Source organism: Malus domestica, chromosome 07 (genome assembly GCF_042453785.1).
Source record: "Malus domestica chromosome 07, GDT2T_hap1".
In the NCBI taxonomy this organism is placed as follows: Eukaryota; Viridiplantae; Streptophyta; class Magnoliopsida; order Rosales; family Rosaceae; genus Malus; species Malus domestica.
The window spans coordinates 8,703,353-8,723,629 of record NC_091667.1 but is presented as its reverse complement, the minus strand read 5'-3'; the positions used below and the strand labels follow the sequence as shown (position 1 = coordinate 8,723,629).

The 20,277-nt window shown below is 34.2% G+C and overlaps 2 protein-coding genes across 2 annotated transcripts; both read right to left on the bottom strand.

The window, feature by feature from the left end:
* Positions 1-921: 921 nt before the first annotated feature.
* Positions 922-4,826, bottom strand: LOC139197352 (very-long-chain aldehyde decarbonylase CER1-like). The gene is made up of 5 exons (XM_070824589.1): positions 4,573-4,826; positions 4,013-4,236; positions 3,631-3,863; positions 2,216-2,435; positions 922-1,434 (listed from the first exon to the last, which is right to left on the bottom strand). Exons 1-5 carry the CDS (start codon positions 4,630-4,632, stop codon positions 1,044-1,046), a joined length of 1,128 nt encoding a protein of 375 aa, XP_070680690.1. The 5' UTR covers positions 4,633-4,826; the 3' UTR covers positions 922-1,043.
* A 6,677-nt stretch (positions 4,827-11,503) lies between these two features.
* Positions 11,504-18,187, bottom strand: LOC139197350 (very-long-chain aldehyde decarbonylase CER1-like). The gene is made up of 10 exons (XM_070824586.1): positions 17,988-18,187; positions 17,440-17,663; positions 17,058-17,290; positions 15,634-15,853; positions 14,013-14,388; positions 13,787-13,894; positions 12,494-12,694; positions 12,295-12,387; positions 12,019-12,192; positions 11,504-11,936 (listed from the first exon to the last, which is right to left on the bottom strand). Exons 1-10 carry the CDS (start codon positions 18,045-18,047, stop codon positions 11,754-11,756), a joined length of 1,872 nt encoding a protein of 623 aa, XP_070680687.1. The 5' UTR covers positions 18,048-18,187; the 3' UTR covers positions 11,504-11,753.
* Positions 18,188-20,277: the final 2,090 nt, after the last annotated feature.

The following is a 20,277-nucleotide window of genomic DNA, read 5'->3' as shown; positions in this document are numbered from 1 at the left end:
AGTATGATTTGGAGTTTCATTCTCCTCAGTTGCAGTATGATTTGTGTTCATGGAGTGTCAGTCTCCTTATTTGGTATTTTTTAGTAGAAGTTTGAGATTTGTGTTGTGCTTTGGAGTGTCATTCTCCTTGGCTGATTAGGTTTCTTGGAGTGTCATTCTCCTTGGTAGATTTAGATTCTTGGAGTGTCATTCTCCTTGGTAGATTTAGTTTCTTGGCAATGTCAACTATGGCTTCTCAGTTCACAGTCAAAAATTTGTTGGGTATGTTCAGACCAAGACCACGCAGCACAGCTCTTTCTCCCGCAACCATCATGTACTTTGGAACATCTTGTGCCATCACAGAACCACCACCACTAAATAAGACATAGCCAACATGGCAGAATTGATGAACGACAACAGCCCCTGCATACATCTTGGTCTTGCAGTTCCAGATCAGTTTCAGCATTCTAGCTCGTTTAACCTTCACTTGGCTACACCAAGTTCAGTTTGAGGGGGGAGTATTAACCATAGTCATTAGTGATGACATGGTTACTTAGTAATGAAGAATATAGTTAGTTGAAATGTGTTGGTAAGTTGTCATAAGGATAAGATTGGTTAGTATAGTTAGAAGGGTAATATTGTAATTAGGTTATATGGCTATATAAGGGATTGTATAGCTATCATTTCCTTAAGTGCTTTTGTATACATTTTCTCCATTTTAATCAATACAATCTTTCTTGTTTTTCTATCATCTTCATCTTTCTTTGTAGCAATTCTTCATCTTTTACAATGTAGTTAATACATCTTGCCCTCTTCTCTCCTTTATTTCTGATTGTTAATAAAATCGAAGTGCATGAGACTTATTTTGAAGTGTTAATAAAAAGAGAAATTTTTTCAAAGTGATTGGTATTCAAACGGGTATTTGGCATGTCATAAAATAAATGAAGGCACATAAAATGATATATTATTTCCTCCACTTAAACTATAACATGCGGACTACCCTTTAAATACCCGACAATTAAAAAAATATCTCTCCAATAACAGCTTCCATAGAATAATATCTCTTATGCAACGAACACTTTCACGTACCAAAAAAATATTCTTTTAACAAAAAAATAATGTCGGAGTATTTGGTAAACTTTTGAATAAATTGTACGGCCGTGGATCCAAGTTATCATCATAGACCACAATGTCACAGGCCACATCAGCCACAAGTACCACGTCCTTGTGTGGGGCCTAGAGGCTAAGGCAGCAAATCCTAGCGGTAGATGATATATGGACTCGGGTGTGGTTAGATGGGTTAGATGGAGGACATCTGGCGATTCCTCCTCCCTCTTGAGGGAAGTTTCATAGAATGAATCACTTGATTTGTCCATGGTGCCATATACGTAGTCGTAGATTGGCATGAAGAGACAGTAATTGGTCCTGAATTGCGTGTGGTGCAAAGAATGGTACCTGCGATGCATGTCAAAATTTTTTATTAAATATAAAAAGAACTGTTATTAGCATTTAAAAAATATTTAAAAACAATGACGAAATTTAATGGGAATTTAGTTTCGAAAAAGAAAAAGTGGGGGTATTTAGTAATTTGATTAGTAATTTGATTTACTATTATGTAAAGTATTTTAGTATTTTATGTATTAGAGTTTTTTTTTTTCGTAGGATAAGAATTAGGGTTTCTTTTCTCATTTATATTTAAGTCTAAGATTGCTTTTGTGTTTGTTTTAAGATTAGTTGTTTGTGAATTGACAATTTTATATTGTTTTACTTTATTCTAAAACAATACAAAAATTGTCAATACGTCCACGTAACTAAAAGACTATATCTTGTCGGCACTTCTCATATAAACACATCAGGGAGAAATTATTCATATAAAGTAATAAATAACTAAGGGCTAACAATAATAGTGATATATAATAGGTATAATATGATAGTGATGCAAACCCAGAAAATGATACATATATAATGCTGGTGGTTGGACCAAGATTCGTGGTAACCATATGTTCCATAATTATTTCTTGCGTTATAAAACGATTTCGGTTTTTTTTTTTCTTGTGAAATTTCTTACAAAAGCAATAAATAACATCGGGACCAGAATAATTTTCAATAAAAATGTGTAAATTTATTATTACTAATTATGTGTATGACATATGCATATTTCCAAGACTCGTATAGAGTAATTTTTCCCTATAACCGGTTGTATAAAATTAGTGAATGAGGGCAAAGCGAGACTTACGATGGGGTGTAAAGGAGATACTTGAGAGGAGGGAAAATGGTGAAGAGCCACTTTGGAATGAGCTCAAAATTGCAATGTCCCATGTTGTTCATAAAGTCGATATAAGTTACATAACCAGCAAAGCTTACGATAGAAGATGTCCCGGTGCATATAGTTGTCAACATTGGTATAGCAAAGAGTACGAAGTATGAGATGTGCTCCGCAAATGGGTGAATCACAGCTGCGCGATACATCAAACAAATATATACATTCAAGACAATTATTTTTCATTATATCATTAAGCACTGATTTTCCGTTTATATCATTTCACATACATCTAAATCTAAACTACTTATTAACATAATCTTCTTTGTCAACTAAAAGAGGATGAAAAGACTATTTAGTCTTCTATCTCAACAAAAACGTTATGGACAATAATGTTATTTCACAAAACCAAATTTTTTTTTTATTTAAGTCTCACCTACGTATGATTTTAGCATGTATCTAATATTAAAAAATATAAAACAAAAACTTTTTCTGACTCCCACTTCCTCTCTCTCTCTCTCTCTCTCTCCCTTTCTTATTCTCATTTTAAAAACAAAAATAAAAAACACTCACACATAAAGTGTTTGTGTGCAGGCATATGCTAGTTAATTATTAACGAAATCCGCTTTGTCTATCAAAAGAGAATGTAAAGACAATTTGGTTTTATATCACAAAATAAAACTATGGGTAGTAATGTAATTTTGCAAAAACCAAAATTTTTTTTTCTTCTCTCACCCACATATCTTCATAATATATTTCTAATTTAAAAAAATATAAATATAAATCTTTCCACTATCACGTTTTCTCTATTGCTCTCAATCCCTCTATTTTTACGTGACTCTCCGGCTACTCTCTCCCATGTATTTTCTTAAAAAGAGCAGAAAACTGCTTCACACAAAAAATGTGTGAGCTTAGACTAGTGTGTGTGTGTGTATATATATAACAAACGATATTATTAAACTAGTATATATATTGTAACTATAAGTTAATTAAAATAATTAATTTACAATTTCAAAAAAATATTATTAACAGTCTAAAGGTTCCATCTTGACCTCTTCTCTCCTTTATTTCTGATTGTTAATAAAATCGAAGTGCATGAGACTTATTTTGAAGTGTTAATAAAAAGAGAAATTTTTTCAAAGTGATTGGTATTCAAACCGGTATTTGGCATGTCATAAAATAAATGAAGGCACGTAAAATGATATATTATTTCCTCCGCTTAAACTATAACATGCGGACTACCCTTTAAATACCCGACAATTAAAAAAATATCTCTCCAATAACAGCTTCCATAGAATAATATCTCTTATGCAACGAACACTTTCACGTACCAAGAGAAAGTGAAGTATACTACTAATTAACTGGAGGGGGTATCTGGATAATTTTCTTACAAGTGATTGGCTCAGTGACAATGGAGGAATGGTGATGTGAGTGGTAGCGAGAGTATAGGAAATGGTGGTGAAGTGCTCTGTGGAGCCAGTAGTAGAGAAACTCCACTGGACCGGCATGAAGTAGAATCGTTAGAATAACTCCATCTGTCCTCCAAAATGGCAGGTTCGTAGCCCCAGGTAAGTGTCTGCTCCCCAGATAGAATAGAATTCCATTGAACAATATTTGATCATCCCTGCCCAAAGAAATATTAAAAAGAAGAAGAAGATATAATTAAAGAAATTTAAATGGATTGGTTATAAGACATCTTTCTGAGATTGTAATCAGGCATCGCATCTTTTAGCTAAGAATACGCTTTCGACTGATGTAGTTCTTTATAGGTACCAGTTTCTTTCTCTGTCGACTTGCTCGAATTCAAGACCCTTGTCAACAATCCGGCCATTGCCCTTGGCCGTCCGATATCGAGAAAGAGAGATCCATAACTGGTTGTGGAGAAACCTCCACAGCATAAATGGAAATATGAGGAAATAAGATAGATCTTTATCTTTCTCATCGTTAACGAAATACGAGTATGCACCATGAATGATCCAAGGAGCCACGACCACATGCTGAAAACCCCAATATCACAAACTTTAAGTTATTAGTACGTCAAAGTATATCGATGATGTATATACAATAAAAATCTTAACGGGGGAGGAAACAAAGTTTTCTAGTATGGACTGGAGCATAGTATGCATCGAGATTCTTAATTGTTCAGAGCCATTGCATTATTGGCCTCGCAAACCAGTTGTTCAGTCACTTCGTTCGTACTCTGGGTCGGTCCATTTTAAAATTTTCGGTATGTGGCATTGTAGGTACATGAGAGAGAGAGAGAGAGAGAGAGAGAGAGAGAGAGAGAGAGAGAGAGAGAGAGGGTGGGAGCTAGGGTTTGTAGAAGGGGAGACCTTAAAGCTTCCAAGAGGAGTCCATGGCCAGTCGGTGAGAATTCCGGGAGTAGTAGCCATATCTTTTTTCTTCTTTGCTAATAAAGCTGGCTGCTTTGCACGTAGACACAGTTTTAGCTTTGGGTATGTGTATATATAGTAGTTTGTCGATGCTACATGAGAGTTTTTGTTGCGAAGTTGGAACAATGACTACGTTCATTTGTTGTGTGCGTAGCGGTGCCTAAAATGCAAGGTTTTTAATTCTATTCAGATATTTTGTCGAGTAATGCTAGGAAGACTAAATTTATAGACTAAATCTACAAACTAAATTATGCGTCACCAATAGGAAGGAGCACATTTATTAACGCCTAAGTCATAATCTAATTATCAACTTTCACGTCATTTAATTTACAAAATTTTGTCTACAAATTTAATCTGTCTAGCATTGTCCTTTTTTGAAAATGTTGAAAAAATCGGTGAAGATGTACGCAAAGTCCAATAGCAAGGTGGCCCTAAAAGTGGTTATGGTGTTGGAGATAGGTTATGAAAATTTATTATATGCAACGATGGTTGTAATGAACATTAATGGCACGCACTTGCCTTATATAATGTCATACACTATTTTATATTTTCATTGTATTATGTAAGAAAATAAAATACAAAGTTAATAGGGTAAGATTTCTATCTGGTAAACAATTATGTTTACCGTGTTCGTATTGTTTTTGTATCAAATTTGTTATTTTAACAAGTTGTGCCGTGTCAAAACCTATTAGGTTAAAGGGTTTATAAATTTAAATCCAAACCCAACCGTTAAAATTAACAAGTAACTCGACTTGACCTGTTTGCACCAATTACGAACAATATAATATTACTCAATAAATAACCAAATGAAAAAACTTTGGGTTATACAAAATACTAAACATTAACATATGAATTCACAAGTTCTTTTTTATTCAACAATACAAACGACAATCATTTCATTTTGCACTACATATCTACATGTCACATAAATATTACTTCAAAACAAGTCTTTCAAGTATAGTGTTCTAAAATTCGGTGGCGGAGCTAGAAATTTTTTTATGGGTGGGCTAGCTAAAAAAAAATACCCTAAAATCAAATGATATATTTTTTTTGCTACATATATATTGTATGCTAAAATTTAAGTTTAACTTCTGTATTTGTATACTTAAAATTTACTTGGTATGGACTCAACCAGCTTCGCATTTGCAAACCACATAAATTACAATGAATCATCAAATTTACATATATTTAGATGCAAACACAATAAGAAGATTAAAAAACTTGACATCTCAATTACAATCACACAACTAGCACAAATCAAAACAATGAAAGTAGATGTAAGGGCAATCTTAAAAAAAATTGATTGAAACTAAAATAAAGCCCGCTGAATCAAAGCAGAATAATCTTAAACAAAATGGCATCACAATTTTCATGATAAGTTTTATATTTCTAGCTGTGCTAAATACTCAATAATTCTTCTTGCAGTTTTTTTTTTTTTGTCTATTATATTAGACTATGCACTAAAATATATATACATATGCTAAAAACTCTCTCCTGGCTACAGCCCACCGTAGCCTTTGGTGTGACCACCAGGATGAAGCCACAATCCGGAGGAAAACTGAAAACGGGATTAGGCGGGCGCCAAAGTGATGTTGGGGAGCCAAGGTAGGCGACTAGGCATCCTAGTCGGTCTTGGTGTTTCAGTCGGATTATTTTATAATTTGAAATCAATTTTTTTTTCTTCTAGTTTTTCAAACTTGAGAAAGGATGAATGGAGAGCTGCAATTGGTTCCAACAACAAAGAAGAGATCAAGGAAGAAGAAGAGTTCCCACCCCATGCGACCTCTCAACTTTCATCTTCTTTTTTTTTTTTTTTTTTTTTTTGGCTATTGTTCAATCAAGTTGTGTTGCCTAGCTTGCTAGCTAACATGGGTTGAATGTGAATTTGGATTTGGTGTGGCACCCTTTAGCTTAACTTATGTGTCCCACTTTGTCATCCACGTGTTTCACACTGTAATTTTTCTTAAAATTCACTATAAATTCATACGAGGTTCGAAAAATATTCCGTAAAGTTCTACATACTTGTACTCGCTTGAACTTTCATCTCATACCATTAAATTCACTAAAATACTAAAGTGAAAATTCTGATATTTTTGTAAGTTATATGTCAAATAATAAACTTATTAAGATAATAAACCCAAATTTCAAAACAAGTATAGTTTTTTAAGTGTAGATAGGCACTTATTTATATGATATATAATAAATTTACTTAAATCGGCCTAGTCCACCTAGGCGCTAGGCCCTAGCCGGCCATCGAACTAACGCCTAGCGTCTTTTAAAACCTTAACTTCAAGTATTACATACCCAAAAATAAGAGGTTAGTGAAAACACATAAGTATATTCCCGCACAATATTAAATGTTAAGGATTTATGAAATTATTTTTATTTTCAAATTTGTGGAGTATTTCAAAATAACCTTTCTCTTAATAGGTTGAAACGGGTACCAACGAGTAAACCTAAACCAATATGTTATTAACGGATTGACTCGATCAAAATCCAACTCGTTAAGCTTCAATCTGAACCCTTATTTTTATATGTCATTTCGTGTTGGCTTAACTGATCGTGCATGTAATTGATAGGTCTACTCCTATTACAATCGGTCATGCTAAATAAAAAAGAACAATATTTCCCTCGTTAGTAAAGAGGAAAGTTCTTGTTCCCCTCAAACAAGCATTATATTATCATACAAAAGGTACAGTCATATCTGTTTATTCACTTTATCATGAGAGTCAACATTGACAGTCCGATGATCTATGTAGGTGCACTACATGCACTATTGGTCCTCCTAAATAAAGTTACCCACTTGTGTTAAGCCATTATATTCATGTTAAAAAATTCAGGAGCCTTGTATGGGTGCACAACATGCTCCTTCTCAGGACCATTTCTGTTTATCGTCATTTAAAACTATCTTTAATACAAATTATTCGATATGAAAATATTGATTGGCTTATATACGTAGGGGTCATGGTTTATTTTTGGTTCTCTTAAATTCTCACTCTTCTAAAAATTTAAAAATGATAACTAAATATATGAAATTGAAGTTTGACCTCATGATCTCCAAATTTCAAGTTTTTTTGCACATGAAATTTCTAAATTTTTTAGAGTTGGTTGATATATTAATTTAAAGATTATTACTTTTATCCAAATTCCAAGTTTGTTTTGAACAATTAATCATAACATAAAGTTCGTCTTGACATATTACAAGATGTTTAGGCTGTTATCCTATCAACTTTGATTTGATAAATAGCGAGTTTGATATTAAATTATTATTATTATAATTTTGGGTAGCTTAACTAAATGAGAAGAGATCCTCTCTAGATCTCTTCCACCAAGGCCACTGGATCAAGTGATCCGGGTCTTTGAAATTTCATCTAACGGCCCACCTGTTTTGACCCCTTAAAAGCTATAATAATTTTTTACCATTGGATGAAATTTCAGAGGCCCGGATCACTTGATCCGGAGAGGATCTCTTCTATAACTCAATGGTATAAAAAAATATTGTTGTATGAACGATATTTGGTTTTTTCACTGAAAATGCATAATGCGTATGTACTGTTTTCTAAAGCCTAGTATACATACATGTTGATGACAATGATCTTGGAGGACCATTTAAGCCCCCCCCCCCCTCTCTTTACTTCTTCCACCTGCTTTTCTGTTGGTCCATTATGATTTGGTCTATTTGAGTCTGCCTCTGAGATACATCTCACGTGGTCGATCTCATCCCCTTAAATAAATAAAATTAAAGGTAATTTAGTCAAAAATGAATAAAAAATTTACTATTTAGTGATATATCAGTGATATATTTTTGTTCTGGACTTAATCAATGATATATTTTTATTAATTTGGTATAGGTCAATGATAAATGCCACAAGGCATTATCAAGAGTAAGAATTTTACCCTTCTTTCATTCTCTCTCATTTTTTTCAAAAGGCTTTTTAGCCAAAATGGTCCCTGAGATTTGGAATAAATAGAAGTGGTCCCTAAAATTATGATTACATGCTGCCTCATCCATTTAGTCAGCTCCGCAATGGAGGCTATTGAGTCCATGACCAAATTTCTGAGATAGATGTATTTCAATACGTCTTATTCCGGCTCTAGAAAATCATGGTCCCACACCAATCCAAAGCCCAAGACTTCGAGGTTTGGTCCAAGATCCAAATCCAATCTAGAGATATCAAGGTTCGTCGTCCACAAATGAAGAAAGTTATGGTGGTCGATAGAAATATCACACGTCGAAAAATCTAAGAATGACAAATGTCAAGGTTCGGTTATGTACAAGGGGAGTAATTGACAACCATAATTGAGAGGAAAATCGAAAAAGGGATAGTCGGGCATCTGGGCGATGCAAGCGGCCTTAGCAGTATAGGGGTTATAGTCTGATTATTTTATACTTTGCAATCAATTATTTTTCTAGTTTTTCAAACTTGAGAAAGGATGAATAGAGAGTTGCAATTTTGGTAGCATTTGGTTCCAATGAAGAAGACTAGAACGAGTAAGGCTGGGTTCGGTTGGCAAACCATGCCAAATTCCTTGTGCCACCTGCCGGCCACATATACATAATTATCGAAAATCAGTTACCTCTAGCCAACAATCTTCTTGCGGTTGCCAAAAATCGATTCAGCCAAAATTATTGGCTGGTTCGGTTGGTAAATGGCACAACAGGTGGTTTCCACTTCTTCCTCGTTATCTTTCAGTTCCAAGGGTTCAATTTGATTTTCAGATTAGGGTGCTTGTTTGGTTGCATTGTGTGGTTCATTTTGGGTTAATCCATGTTGTGCACTAGCGGTTGATTAGCTAGACTCCATCATCCTAAACATAGGCAACACATATACATTCAAAATCATATATATGTACATGTATATATAGTATCAATAATCATCATGCTATCAATTTTGGTAACAATATTTTCTATATTTATTATGGCATGAATCATGTACATATACATATATCAATTTTGGTAACACTATTCTCTCATATGATCGCTTGTCGCCCACGCATCATGCTTTCACCACTTCTATTTCAGTTGGGACCGAGCCCCGCTCCTTTGCCCAAGCTTCTTCTGACCCCAAGTGGCGCCTTGCCATTAACATGAATTGGCTGCCCTTGAAGCCAATGACACTTGATCCCTTCAACCTTTACCTCCTGGTAAGAAACCGATCGGTTGCAAGTGGGTATACAAAATCAAGTTCAACTCTGATGGATCCATTGAACGGTATAAAGCACGGTTGGTTGCTAAAGGTTACAGTGAGATTGAGGGCTTAGACTACCGATAAACTTTCACCACAGTCGCCAAACATGCTACTGTCCACCTCCTTCTTGCTGTTGCTTCTTTCTAACATTGGCATCTCCATCAACTTGACGTTAACAATGCCTTCCTTCATGGAGATCTTCATGAAGATGTTTACATGTCTTTACCTCCTGGTTTTTGTCGAAAGGGGGAGACACGAGTCTATAAGCTCCATAAATCGTTGTACGGCCTCAAACAAGCTTCCCGTCAGTGGTTTCTTAAACTCTCGTTAGCTCTCAAGCAAGCTGGGTACAGTCAATCTAAGGCAGATTATTCATTGTTCGTCCGAAACCAAGCTGGAAAATTTACTGCTCTTCTTGTTTATGTAGATAACATCATTTTGGCAGGGAATAATCTACAGGACATTGAAGATACAAAGTTCTTTCTTATATAAAAATTCAAATTGAAAGATCTTGGTCAATTGAAGTACTTCTTTGTCATCGAGATTACTCGTTCCACCAAGGGCATCACACTTTCACAACAAAAGTATGCTCTTGAGATACTTGAGGATGCTTGTCATCTTGGAGTGAAACCAGCGTCTTCCCCCATGGAGCAGAATTTATCCTTAAGCAAAGATGATGGTGACTACATCAGCAATCCTTCTTCTTATCGAAGGCTCGTTGGTAGGTTAATCTACTTGACCGTCACACGACCAGACTTGATTTATGCTGTCCACATTTTAAGTCAGTTTATGGATAAACCACGAACTCCGCATTTAGAAGCAGCTTATCGAGTATTACGATATGTCAAACACACACCGGGACAAGGCATTTTACTCCCTGCATCTGGCTCCATTCAATTAAAGGCATTTTGTGATGCGGATTGGGCTCGATGTCGTGATACTCGTCGCTCCACCACCGGATATTGTATCTTCCTTGGAGAGTCACTCGTGTCTTGGAAAACCAAGAAGCAGACCACTGTGTCACAATCAAACGCTGAAGCCGAATACCGATCTATGGCTACAACATGTTGCGAGATCACTTGGCTAAAATACATTTTGAGAGACTTGGGCATCTCGCATTCAAACCCTGTTAGGTTATTCTGTGACAACCAAGCGGCACTTCACATTGCTTCAAACCTAGTGTACCACGAGAGAACTAAACACATAAAGATTGACTACCACTTGATTGAGAGAAGATTCAAGGTGGAATAATCAAGACAGCTCACATAAGGACCTCACAACAACCAGCAGATATCTTCACTAAGCCATTGAGTCTTCCCCAGTTCACGGCTTTACTTGGCAAGTTGGGAATCATCAACATACATTCCAACTTGAGGGGGAGTGTTGAGGAAAGTAAAGCCTATTAGGGCTAATTTGATGTAATATGATATCAATCACCTAGGTTGATTGCTTTCCCTCTATATGGATGTGTAGAATAAGGAACAACTTATGTAGGCATGATTGAGGATCTTAATTGATCATTGTATTGTATAAATACCCTTGTATTGATCTATTGTAAAGTGAATAAATTCATATATACAATTATCGAATTCTTTACATAAGTTGTTGAGATATATACTTTGGTATATTAAAGCCACCAAGTATTAACAAAAGATCAATAACGATCAAATTTTCCCGGTGAATAGTTCCAAAGTGATATCCATTTATATAATATAGAAATACTCATAAACAACAATATGATACATTGATAACATCTAGCTAGCTGTTTATATAATATAGCCAGCATTACCACACTATAACGCAACTGAAAAAAGGGATAATCATGAATAAATATTATAAGATAGTACTAAGTAACTATTTTTTCTTTTAAATATGAAGCTGCAGATCACTGATTTAAGTAACTATTTTTTCTTTTAAATATTAAGCTGCAGATCACTGACTTTTGGTGTGAATGGTACTGATCGTCAGAGGCTGAAACCCATGCACAAGACTTGCTTGCCAAAATTTGTCGATGTTGGACATGGTGTAACCACAGTCATGCTCCTTCCAACCTTCCAAGGCATGCACTATTCCTGCTACTCGCCATGCACTCATCACCCTTCTTGGCAACCAGTTCTGTCGTCACATAAAAAGGTAGGTTTAGCGTTTAGGGTTTAGAGTTTCGGGAAAAATGATGAATAAGTGAATAACGCTTTACCTCGCAAGCGTGTACATTCTCAAGAGATGTGGGAGTCTTCATTGCTGGAGTGTAGTGATAGAAGCAGTCCTTGCGCAATTTTTTGGGTGGGAATTGTGAGAAGGGAACAAATAATGTTCCTTTTGGTGCGCTCATCTGTTCTTTCTCGGTCAGTCCATCACCCACCAACCATATCTGCAAATTAATCAATTGGCATTAAATATTATCCAAAATATAAATAAATATATTTAAATAGATAAAGAGAATTGAGAATTAGGAAAATGCGACAGTTGATACCTTTTGGGCGTGGCTTTTTGCAACAACCAAATTACTTTCAGTGCCTAGTGATCTGGTGAGCTTCAAATACTCAGCCGGGTATAATGTAGTTATCTAAGATATTTACAATTTAGGTTAGGAGATATGAGGAAACATAATCTTATTTACAAGGGATTAGACATGACGTGCCAACATTATCGCGTGAAATGTATACGTTTACCTGGACACCCTTCTGGCTCAAAGCATAGGCAATGGCATAAGCAACCTTTGTGAGTTTGCCTCTAAGAACAACTTGCGTTGTCCCTTTTGGAATGCTGTTTAGGATTACTGCCACAGCCAAGCTACTTCCATCCACCACCTTGATTTTGAGATTTGGATGCCTTTGAACGTAGAGACCGCCATATCTATTTAACTCCTCACCCTTACATAAATGGAAATTAAATAAATAAACAACTGTTTGAAATTTGAATGGATAAAATTGGAAATAAATACAGTGCGCAGTAATAAATGTGGTCCTAATTCAAGGAGAGAGATTTATACAAAATGGGTTCACTTTAATCATGTCATTTCAATTATAATATTGTTTGGTGTGTATTTTTATTTATATAATATGCATATTGAATCATAATGCCACATCGCACACGAATTTTTTTCCAATCGAGAGATTAATGGTGACGTGACAGAATCTTTAAATGCACCGTGGTATAAGACAGGTGATCACGGGACCATATGGGTTGGACCATCAGTGCATTAAATTTAGAGTATCCTACTACATAGACAAATACTTCTCAATAGACCATGCATTAACCAATATTATTTTTATATATAGATATAAATACACAGAGATATATTATCATCCCAATACTACTATTTATTTGGAAGTGAGGATTTTGGTAAAATTAATTGACTTCTGATTGAACAAGAGATTAGGGTTAGTTTTGTATTGTTGTGCTTCTTAAAAAAAAACTGTTTATGTTGTATTTGTGAGAAAAGACAGCTGTAAAATAAAGTTTTTTAGTGTTTCGTAAACTTTTTTTTTGTAAAAGTTCTTTTAACAAAAAAATAATGTCGGAGTATTTGGTAAACTTTTGTATAAATTGTTGTGAAGACTAAAAAATATATAGTATTTAATATGATATAATAATTGTTAAAGAGAATAATGTAGACCCAATGATTATAATTTTAAAGAATATGTGAGGGTATACTTACCATTTGAAAATAGGAACTTTAACGAAAAGCTCCTGATACTGTTCACTTTAACGAAAAACCACATTTTTACACTAAAAAGTCAATCATGGTACTATTCACTTTACCCTTTATTTTGTCCTTATCATTAAGACTCAAAGTTTTCAAGCCTTTTTCATTAGTTTTCCTTTTGAAAATTTCATTAAATAGACACTAATTATTATGCTTTGCCAAAAAACCCTTTTTTAGAAGTATGGTCTTATTTTTTTTTTAAATATATTTTTTCTTTTTCACCAAACATATTTGATATTCCAGATTTTTTAATTACCTGATTCAAGAGACCTAGGCTTAAAACCTTGACACCCTTTTCCTCTGCGTCAAGTATGGCATCCTCAATCAAACCATTGATAGCTTCATTTTGCCATTGCATAAGGTACTGAAATTTACAAATAACAAATTAAATCAGATCTCATTAAATATAATAATGATAATAATAATAGCAGGAAACACAAGTACAACCAAATTTCACAGAGTAATTAAGGATGGGGCCTCACTTGCAAAGTGTACTTGGGAATAGCCCAAGTCTGTAATCTGAGCTTGTCAAAGCGGTGCCTGTCAACAACAAATGTACGGCCGTGGATCCAAGTTACCATCATAGACCACAATGTCACAGGCCACATCAGCCACAAGTACCACGTCCTTGTGTGGGGCCTAGAGGCTAAGGCAGCAAATCCTAGCGGTAGATGATATATGGACTCGGGTGTGGTTAGATGGGTTAGATGGAGGACATCTGGCGATTCCTCCTCCCTCTTGAGGGAAGTTTCATAGAGTGAATCGCTTGATTTGTCCATGGTGCCATATACGTAGTCGTAGATTGGCATGAAGAGACAGTAATTGGTCCTGAATTGCGTGTGGTGCAAAGAATGGTGCCTGCGATGCATGTCAAAATTTTTTATTAAATATAAAAAGAACTGTTATTAGCATTTAAAAAATATTTAAAAACAATGACGAAATTTAATGGGAATTTAGTTTCGAAAAAGAAAAAGTGGGGGTATTTAGTAATTTGATTAGTAATTTGATTTACTATTATGTAAAGTATTTTAGTATTTTATGTATTAGAGTTTTTTTTTTTCGTAGGATAAGAATTAGGGTTTCTTTTCTCATTTATATTTAAGTCTAAGATTGCTTTTGTGTTTGTTTTAAGATTAGTTGTTTGTGAATTGACAATTTTATATTGTTTTACTTTATTCTAAAACAATACAAAAATTGTCAATACGTCCACGTAACTAAAAGACTATATCTTGTCGGCACTTCTCATATAAACACATCAGGGAGAAATTATTCATATAAAGTAATAAATAACTAAGGGCTAACAATAATAGTGATATATAATAGGTATAATATGATAGTGATGCAAACCCAGAAAATGATACATATATAATGCTGGTGGTTGGACCAAGATTCGTGGTAACCATATGCACTAAATTTGGCAGCTCTAAGCTCAAACGTGGACAGTCAAACCAACACACGCAATAAGACCATAACAGCTCTCTTACCGTGACAGAAATCTATTTTCAGGTAAAGACATTTATGAAAACATTTATGGCCTGCCCGCCCCCCATTTATTCAGCGGTGTCCAAAGTTCTATGTACAGAAATGCTAAGGCAACTCTTTTAAAATTAAAGATTAATTATAAATTTTCTGTATTTATAGTTTAACGTTAATTATTATTGGGAGATTAATTATACATTACTGGGAAAATTCTTTTGAGATTCACAATATTGTTGGGAGATGAAGTAAACGAAAAGTTGAATATTATTTAGTATTAATCGAATGATTTCTCATCTACAAACAGCTTAAGAAAGTTGTGAGACTCATTAAATTGCTTGCGTAGACATTTTTGTACGGCACTTGGATGAGATCAGTGATCAGGTGTATATATGTTCCATAATTATTTCTTGCGTTATAAAACGATTTCGGTTTTTTTTTTCTTGTGAAATTTCTTACAAAAGCAATAAATAACATCGGGACCAGAATAATTTTCAATAAAAATGTGTAAATTTATTATTACTAATTATGTGTATGACATATGCATATTCCCAAGACTCGTATAGAGTAATTTTTCCCTATAACCGGTTGTATAAAAATAGTGAATGAGGGCAAAGCGAGACTTACGATGGGGTGTAAAGGAGATACTTGAGAGGAGGGAAAATGGTGAAGAGCCACTTTGGAATGAGCTCAAAATTGCAATGTCCCATGTTGTTCATAAAGTCGATATAAGTTACATAACCAGCAAAGCTTACGATAGAAGATGTCCCGGTGTATATAGTTGTCAACATTGGTATAGCAAAGAGTACGAAGTATGAGATGTGCTCCGCAAATGGGTGAATCACAGCTGCGCGATACATCAAACAAATATATACATTCAAGACAATTATTTTTCATTATATCATTAAGCACTGATTTTCCGTTTATATCATTTCACATACATCTAAATCTAAACTACTTATTAACATAATCTTCTTTGTCAACTAAAAGAGGATGAAAAGACTATTTAGTCTTCTATCTCAACAAAAACGTTATGGACAATAATGTTATTTCACAAAACCAAATTTTTTTTTTATTTAAGTCTCATCTACGTATGATTTTAGCATGTATCTAATATTAAAAAATATAAAACAAAAACTTTTTCTGACTCCCACTTCCTCTCTCTCTCTCTCTCTCTCTCTCTCTCTCCCTTTCTTATTCTCATTTTAAAAACAAAAATAAAAAACACTCACACATAAAGTGTTTGTGTGCAGGCATATGCTAGTTAATTATTAATGAAATCCACTTTGTCTACCAAAAGAGGATGTAAAGACAATTTGGTCTTATATCACAAAATAAAACTATGGGTAGTAATGTAATTTTGCAAAAACCAAAAATTTTTTTCTTCTCTCACCCACATATCTTCATAATATATTTCTAATTTAAAAAAATATAAATATAAATCTTTCCACTATCACGTTTTCTCTATTTCTCTCAATCCCTCTATTTTTACGTGACTCTCCGGCTACTCTCTCCCATGTATTTTCTTAAAAAGAGCAGAAAACTGCTTCACACAAAAAATGTGTGAGCTTAGACTCTTGTGTGTGTGTGTATATATATAAAACAAACGATATTATTAAACTAGTATATATATAGTAACTATAAGTTAATTAAAATAATTAATTTACAATTTCAAAAAAATATTATTAACAGTCTAAAGGTTCCATGTTGCACTCTTCTCTCCTTTATTTCTGATTGTTAATAAAATCAAAGTGCATGAGACTTATTTTGAAGTGTTAATAAAAAGAGAAATTTTTTCAAAGTGATTAGTATTCAAACGGGTATTTGGCATGTCATAAAATAAATGAAAGCACATAAAATGATATATTATTTCCTCCACTTAAACTATAACATGCGGACTACCCTTTAAATACCCGACAATTAAAAAAATATCTCTCCAATAACAGCTTCCATAGAATAATATCTCTTATGCAACGAACACTTTCACGTACCAAGAGAAAGTGAAGTATACTACTAATTAACTGGAAGGGGTATCTGGATAATTTTCTTACAAGTGATTGGCTCAGTGACAATGGAGGAATGGTGATGTGAGTGGTAGCGAGAGTATAGGAAATGGTGGTGAAGTGCTCTGTGGAGCCAGTAGTAGAGAAACTCCACTGGACCGGCATGAAGTAGAATCGTTAGAATAACTCCATCTGTCCTCCAAAATGGCAGGTTCGTAGCCCCAGGTAAGTGTCTGCTCCCCAGATAGAATAGAATTCCATTGAACAATATTTGATCATCCCTGCCCAAAGAAATATTAAAAAGAAGAAGAAGATATAATTAAAGAAATTTAAATGGATTGGTTATAAGACATCTTTCTGAGATTGTAATGCGGCATCGCATCTTTTAGCTAAGAATACGCTTTCGACTGATGTAGTTCTTTATAGGTACCAGTTTCTTTCTCTGTCGACTTGCTCGAATTCAAGACCCTTGTCAACAATCCGGCCATTGCCCTTGGCCGTCCGATATCGAGAAAGAGAGATCCATAACTGGTTGTGGAGAAACCTCCACAGCATAAATGGAAATATGAGGAAATAAGATAGATCTTTATCTTTCTCATCGTTAACGAAATACGAGTATGCACCATGAATGATCCAAGGAGCCACGACCACATGCTGAAACCCCCAATATCACAAACTTTAAGTTATTAGTACGTCAAAGTATATCGATGATGTATATACAATAAAAATCTTAACGGGGGAGGAAACAAAGTTTTCTAGTATGGACTGGAGCATAGGATATTCTTAATTGTTCAGAGCCATTGCATTATTGGCCTCGCAAACCAGTTGTTCAGTCACTTCGTTCATACTCTAGGTCGGTCCATTTTAAAATTTTCGGTACGTGGCATTGTAGGTACATGAGAGAGAGAGAGAGAGAGAGAGAGAGAGAGAGAGAGAGAGAGAGAGAGGGTGGGAGCTAGGGTTTGTAGAAGGGGAGACCTTAAAGCTTCCAAGAGGAGTCCATGGCCAGTCGGTGAGAATTCCGGGAGTAGTAGCCATATCTTTTTTCTTCTTTGTTAATAAAGCTGGCTGCTTTGCACGTAGACACAGTTTTAGCTTTGGGTATGTGTATATATAGTAGTTTGTCGATGCTACATGAGAGTTTTTGTTGCGAAGTTGGAACAATGATTACGTTCATTTGTTGTGTGCGTAGCGGTGCCTAAAATGCAAGGTTTTTAATTCCTTTCAGATATTTTGTCGACTAATGCTAGGAAGACTAAATTTATAGACTAAATCTACAAACTAAATTATGCATCACCAATAGGAAGGAGCACATTTATTAACGCCTAAGTCATAATCTAATTATCAACTTCTATATCATTTAGTTTACAAAATTTTGTCTACAAATTTAATCTGTCTAGCATTGTCCTTTTTTGAAAATGTTGAAAAAATCGGTGAAGATGTACACAAAGTCCAATAGCAAGGTGGCCCTAAAAGTGGTTATAGTGTTGGAGATAGGTTGTGAAAATTTATTATATGCAACGATGGTTGTAATGAACATTAATGGCACGCACTTGCCTTATATAATGTCATACACTATTTTATATTTTCATTGTATTATGTAAGAAAATAAAATACAAAGTCAATAGGGTAAGATTTCTATCTGGTAAACAATTATATTTACCGTGTTCGTATTGTTTTTGTATCAAATTTGTTATTTTAACAAGTTGTGCCATGTCAAAACCTATTAGGTTAAAGGGTTTATAAATTTAAATCCAAACCCAACCGTTAAAATTAACAAGTAACTTGACTTGACCTGTTTGCACCAATTACGAACAATATAATATTACTCAATAAATAACCAAATGAAAAAACTTTGGGTTATACAAAATACTAAACATTCATATGAATTCACAAGTTCTTTTTTATTCAACAATACAAACGACAATCATTTCATTTTGCACTACATATCTATATGTCACATAAATATTACTTCAAAACAAGTCTTTCAGGTATAGTGTTCTAAAATTTGGTGGCGGAGCTAGAAATTTTTTTATGGGTGGGCTAGCTAAAAAAAATACCCTAAAATCAAATGATATATTTTTTTTGCTACATATATATTGTATGCAAAAATTTAAGTTTAACTTTTGTATTTGTATACTTAAAATTTACTTGGTATGAACTCAACAAGCTTCGCATTTGCAAACCACATAAATTACAATGAATCATCAAATTTACATATATTTAGATGCAAACACAATAAGAAGATTAAAAAACTTGACATCTCAATTACAATCACACAACTAGCACAAATCAAAACAATGAAAGTAGATGTAAGGGCAATCTTAAAAAAATTTGATTGAAACTAAAATAAAGCCCGCTGAATCAAAGCAGAATAATCTTAAACAAAATGGCATCACAATTTCCCTGATAAGTTTTATATTTCTAGCTGTGCTAAATACTCAATAATTCTTCTTGCAGTTTTTTTTGTCTATTATATTAGACTATGCACTAAAATATATATACATATGCTAAAAACTCTCTCCTAGCTATAGCCCACCGTACCCTTTGGTGTGACCACCAGGATGAAGCCACAATCCAGAGGAAAACTGAAAAAGGGATTAGGCGGGTGCCAAAGTGATGTTGGGCAGCCAAGGTAGGTGACTAGGCATCCTAGTCGGTCTTGGTGTTTCAATCGGATTATTTTATAATTTGAAATCAATTTTTTTTTTCTTCTAGTTTTTCAAACTTGAGAAAGGATGAATGGAGTGCTGCAATTGGGTCCAACAACAAAGAAGAGATCAAGGAAGAAGAAGAGTTCCCACCCCATGCGACCTCTCAACTTTCATCTTTTTTTTTTTTTTTTTTTTTTTTTTGGCTATTGTTCAATCAAGTTGTGCTGCCTAGCTTGCTAGCTAACATGGGTTGAATGTGAATTTGGATTTGGTGTGGCACCCTCTAGCTTAACTTATGTGTCCCACTTTGTCATCCACGTGTTTGACACTGTAATTTTTCTTAAAATTCACTATAAATTCATACGAGGTTCAAAAAATATTCCGTAAAGTTCTACATACTTGTACTCGCTTGAACTTTCATCTCATACCATTAAATTCACTAAAATACTAAAGTGAAAATTCTGATATTTTTGTAAGTTATATGTCAAATAATAAACTTATTAAGATAATAAACCCAAATTTCAATACAAGTATAGTTTTTTTAAGTGTAGATAGGCACTTATTTATATGATATATAATAAATTTACTTAAATCGGCCTAGTCCACCTAGGCAC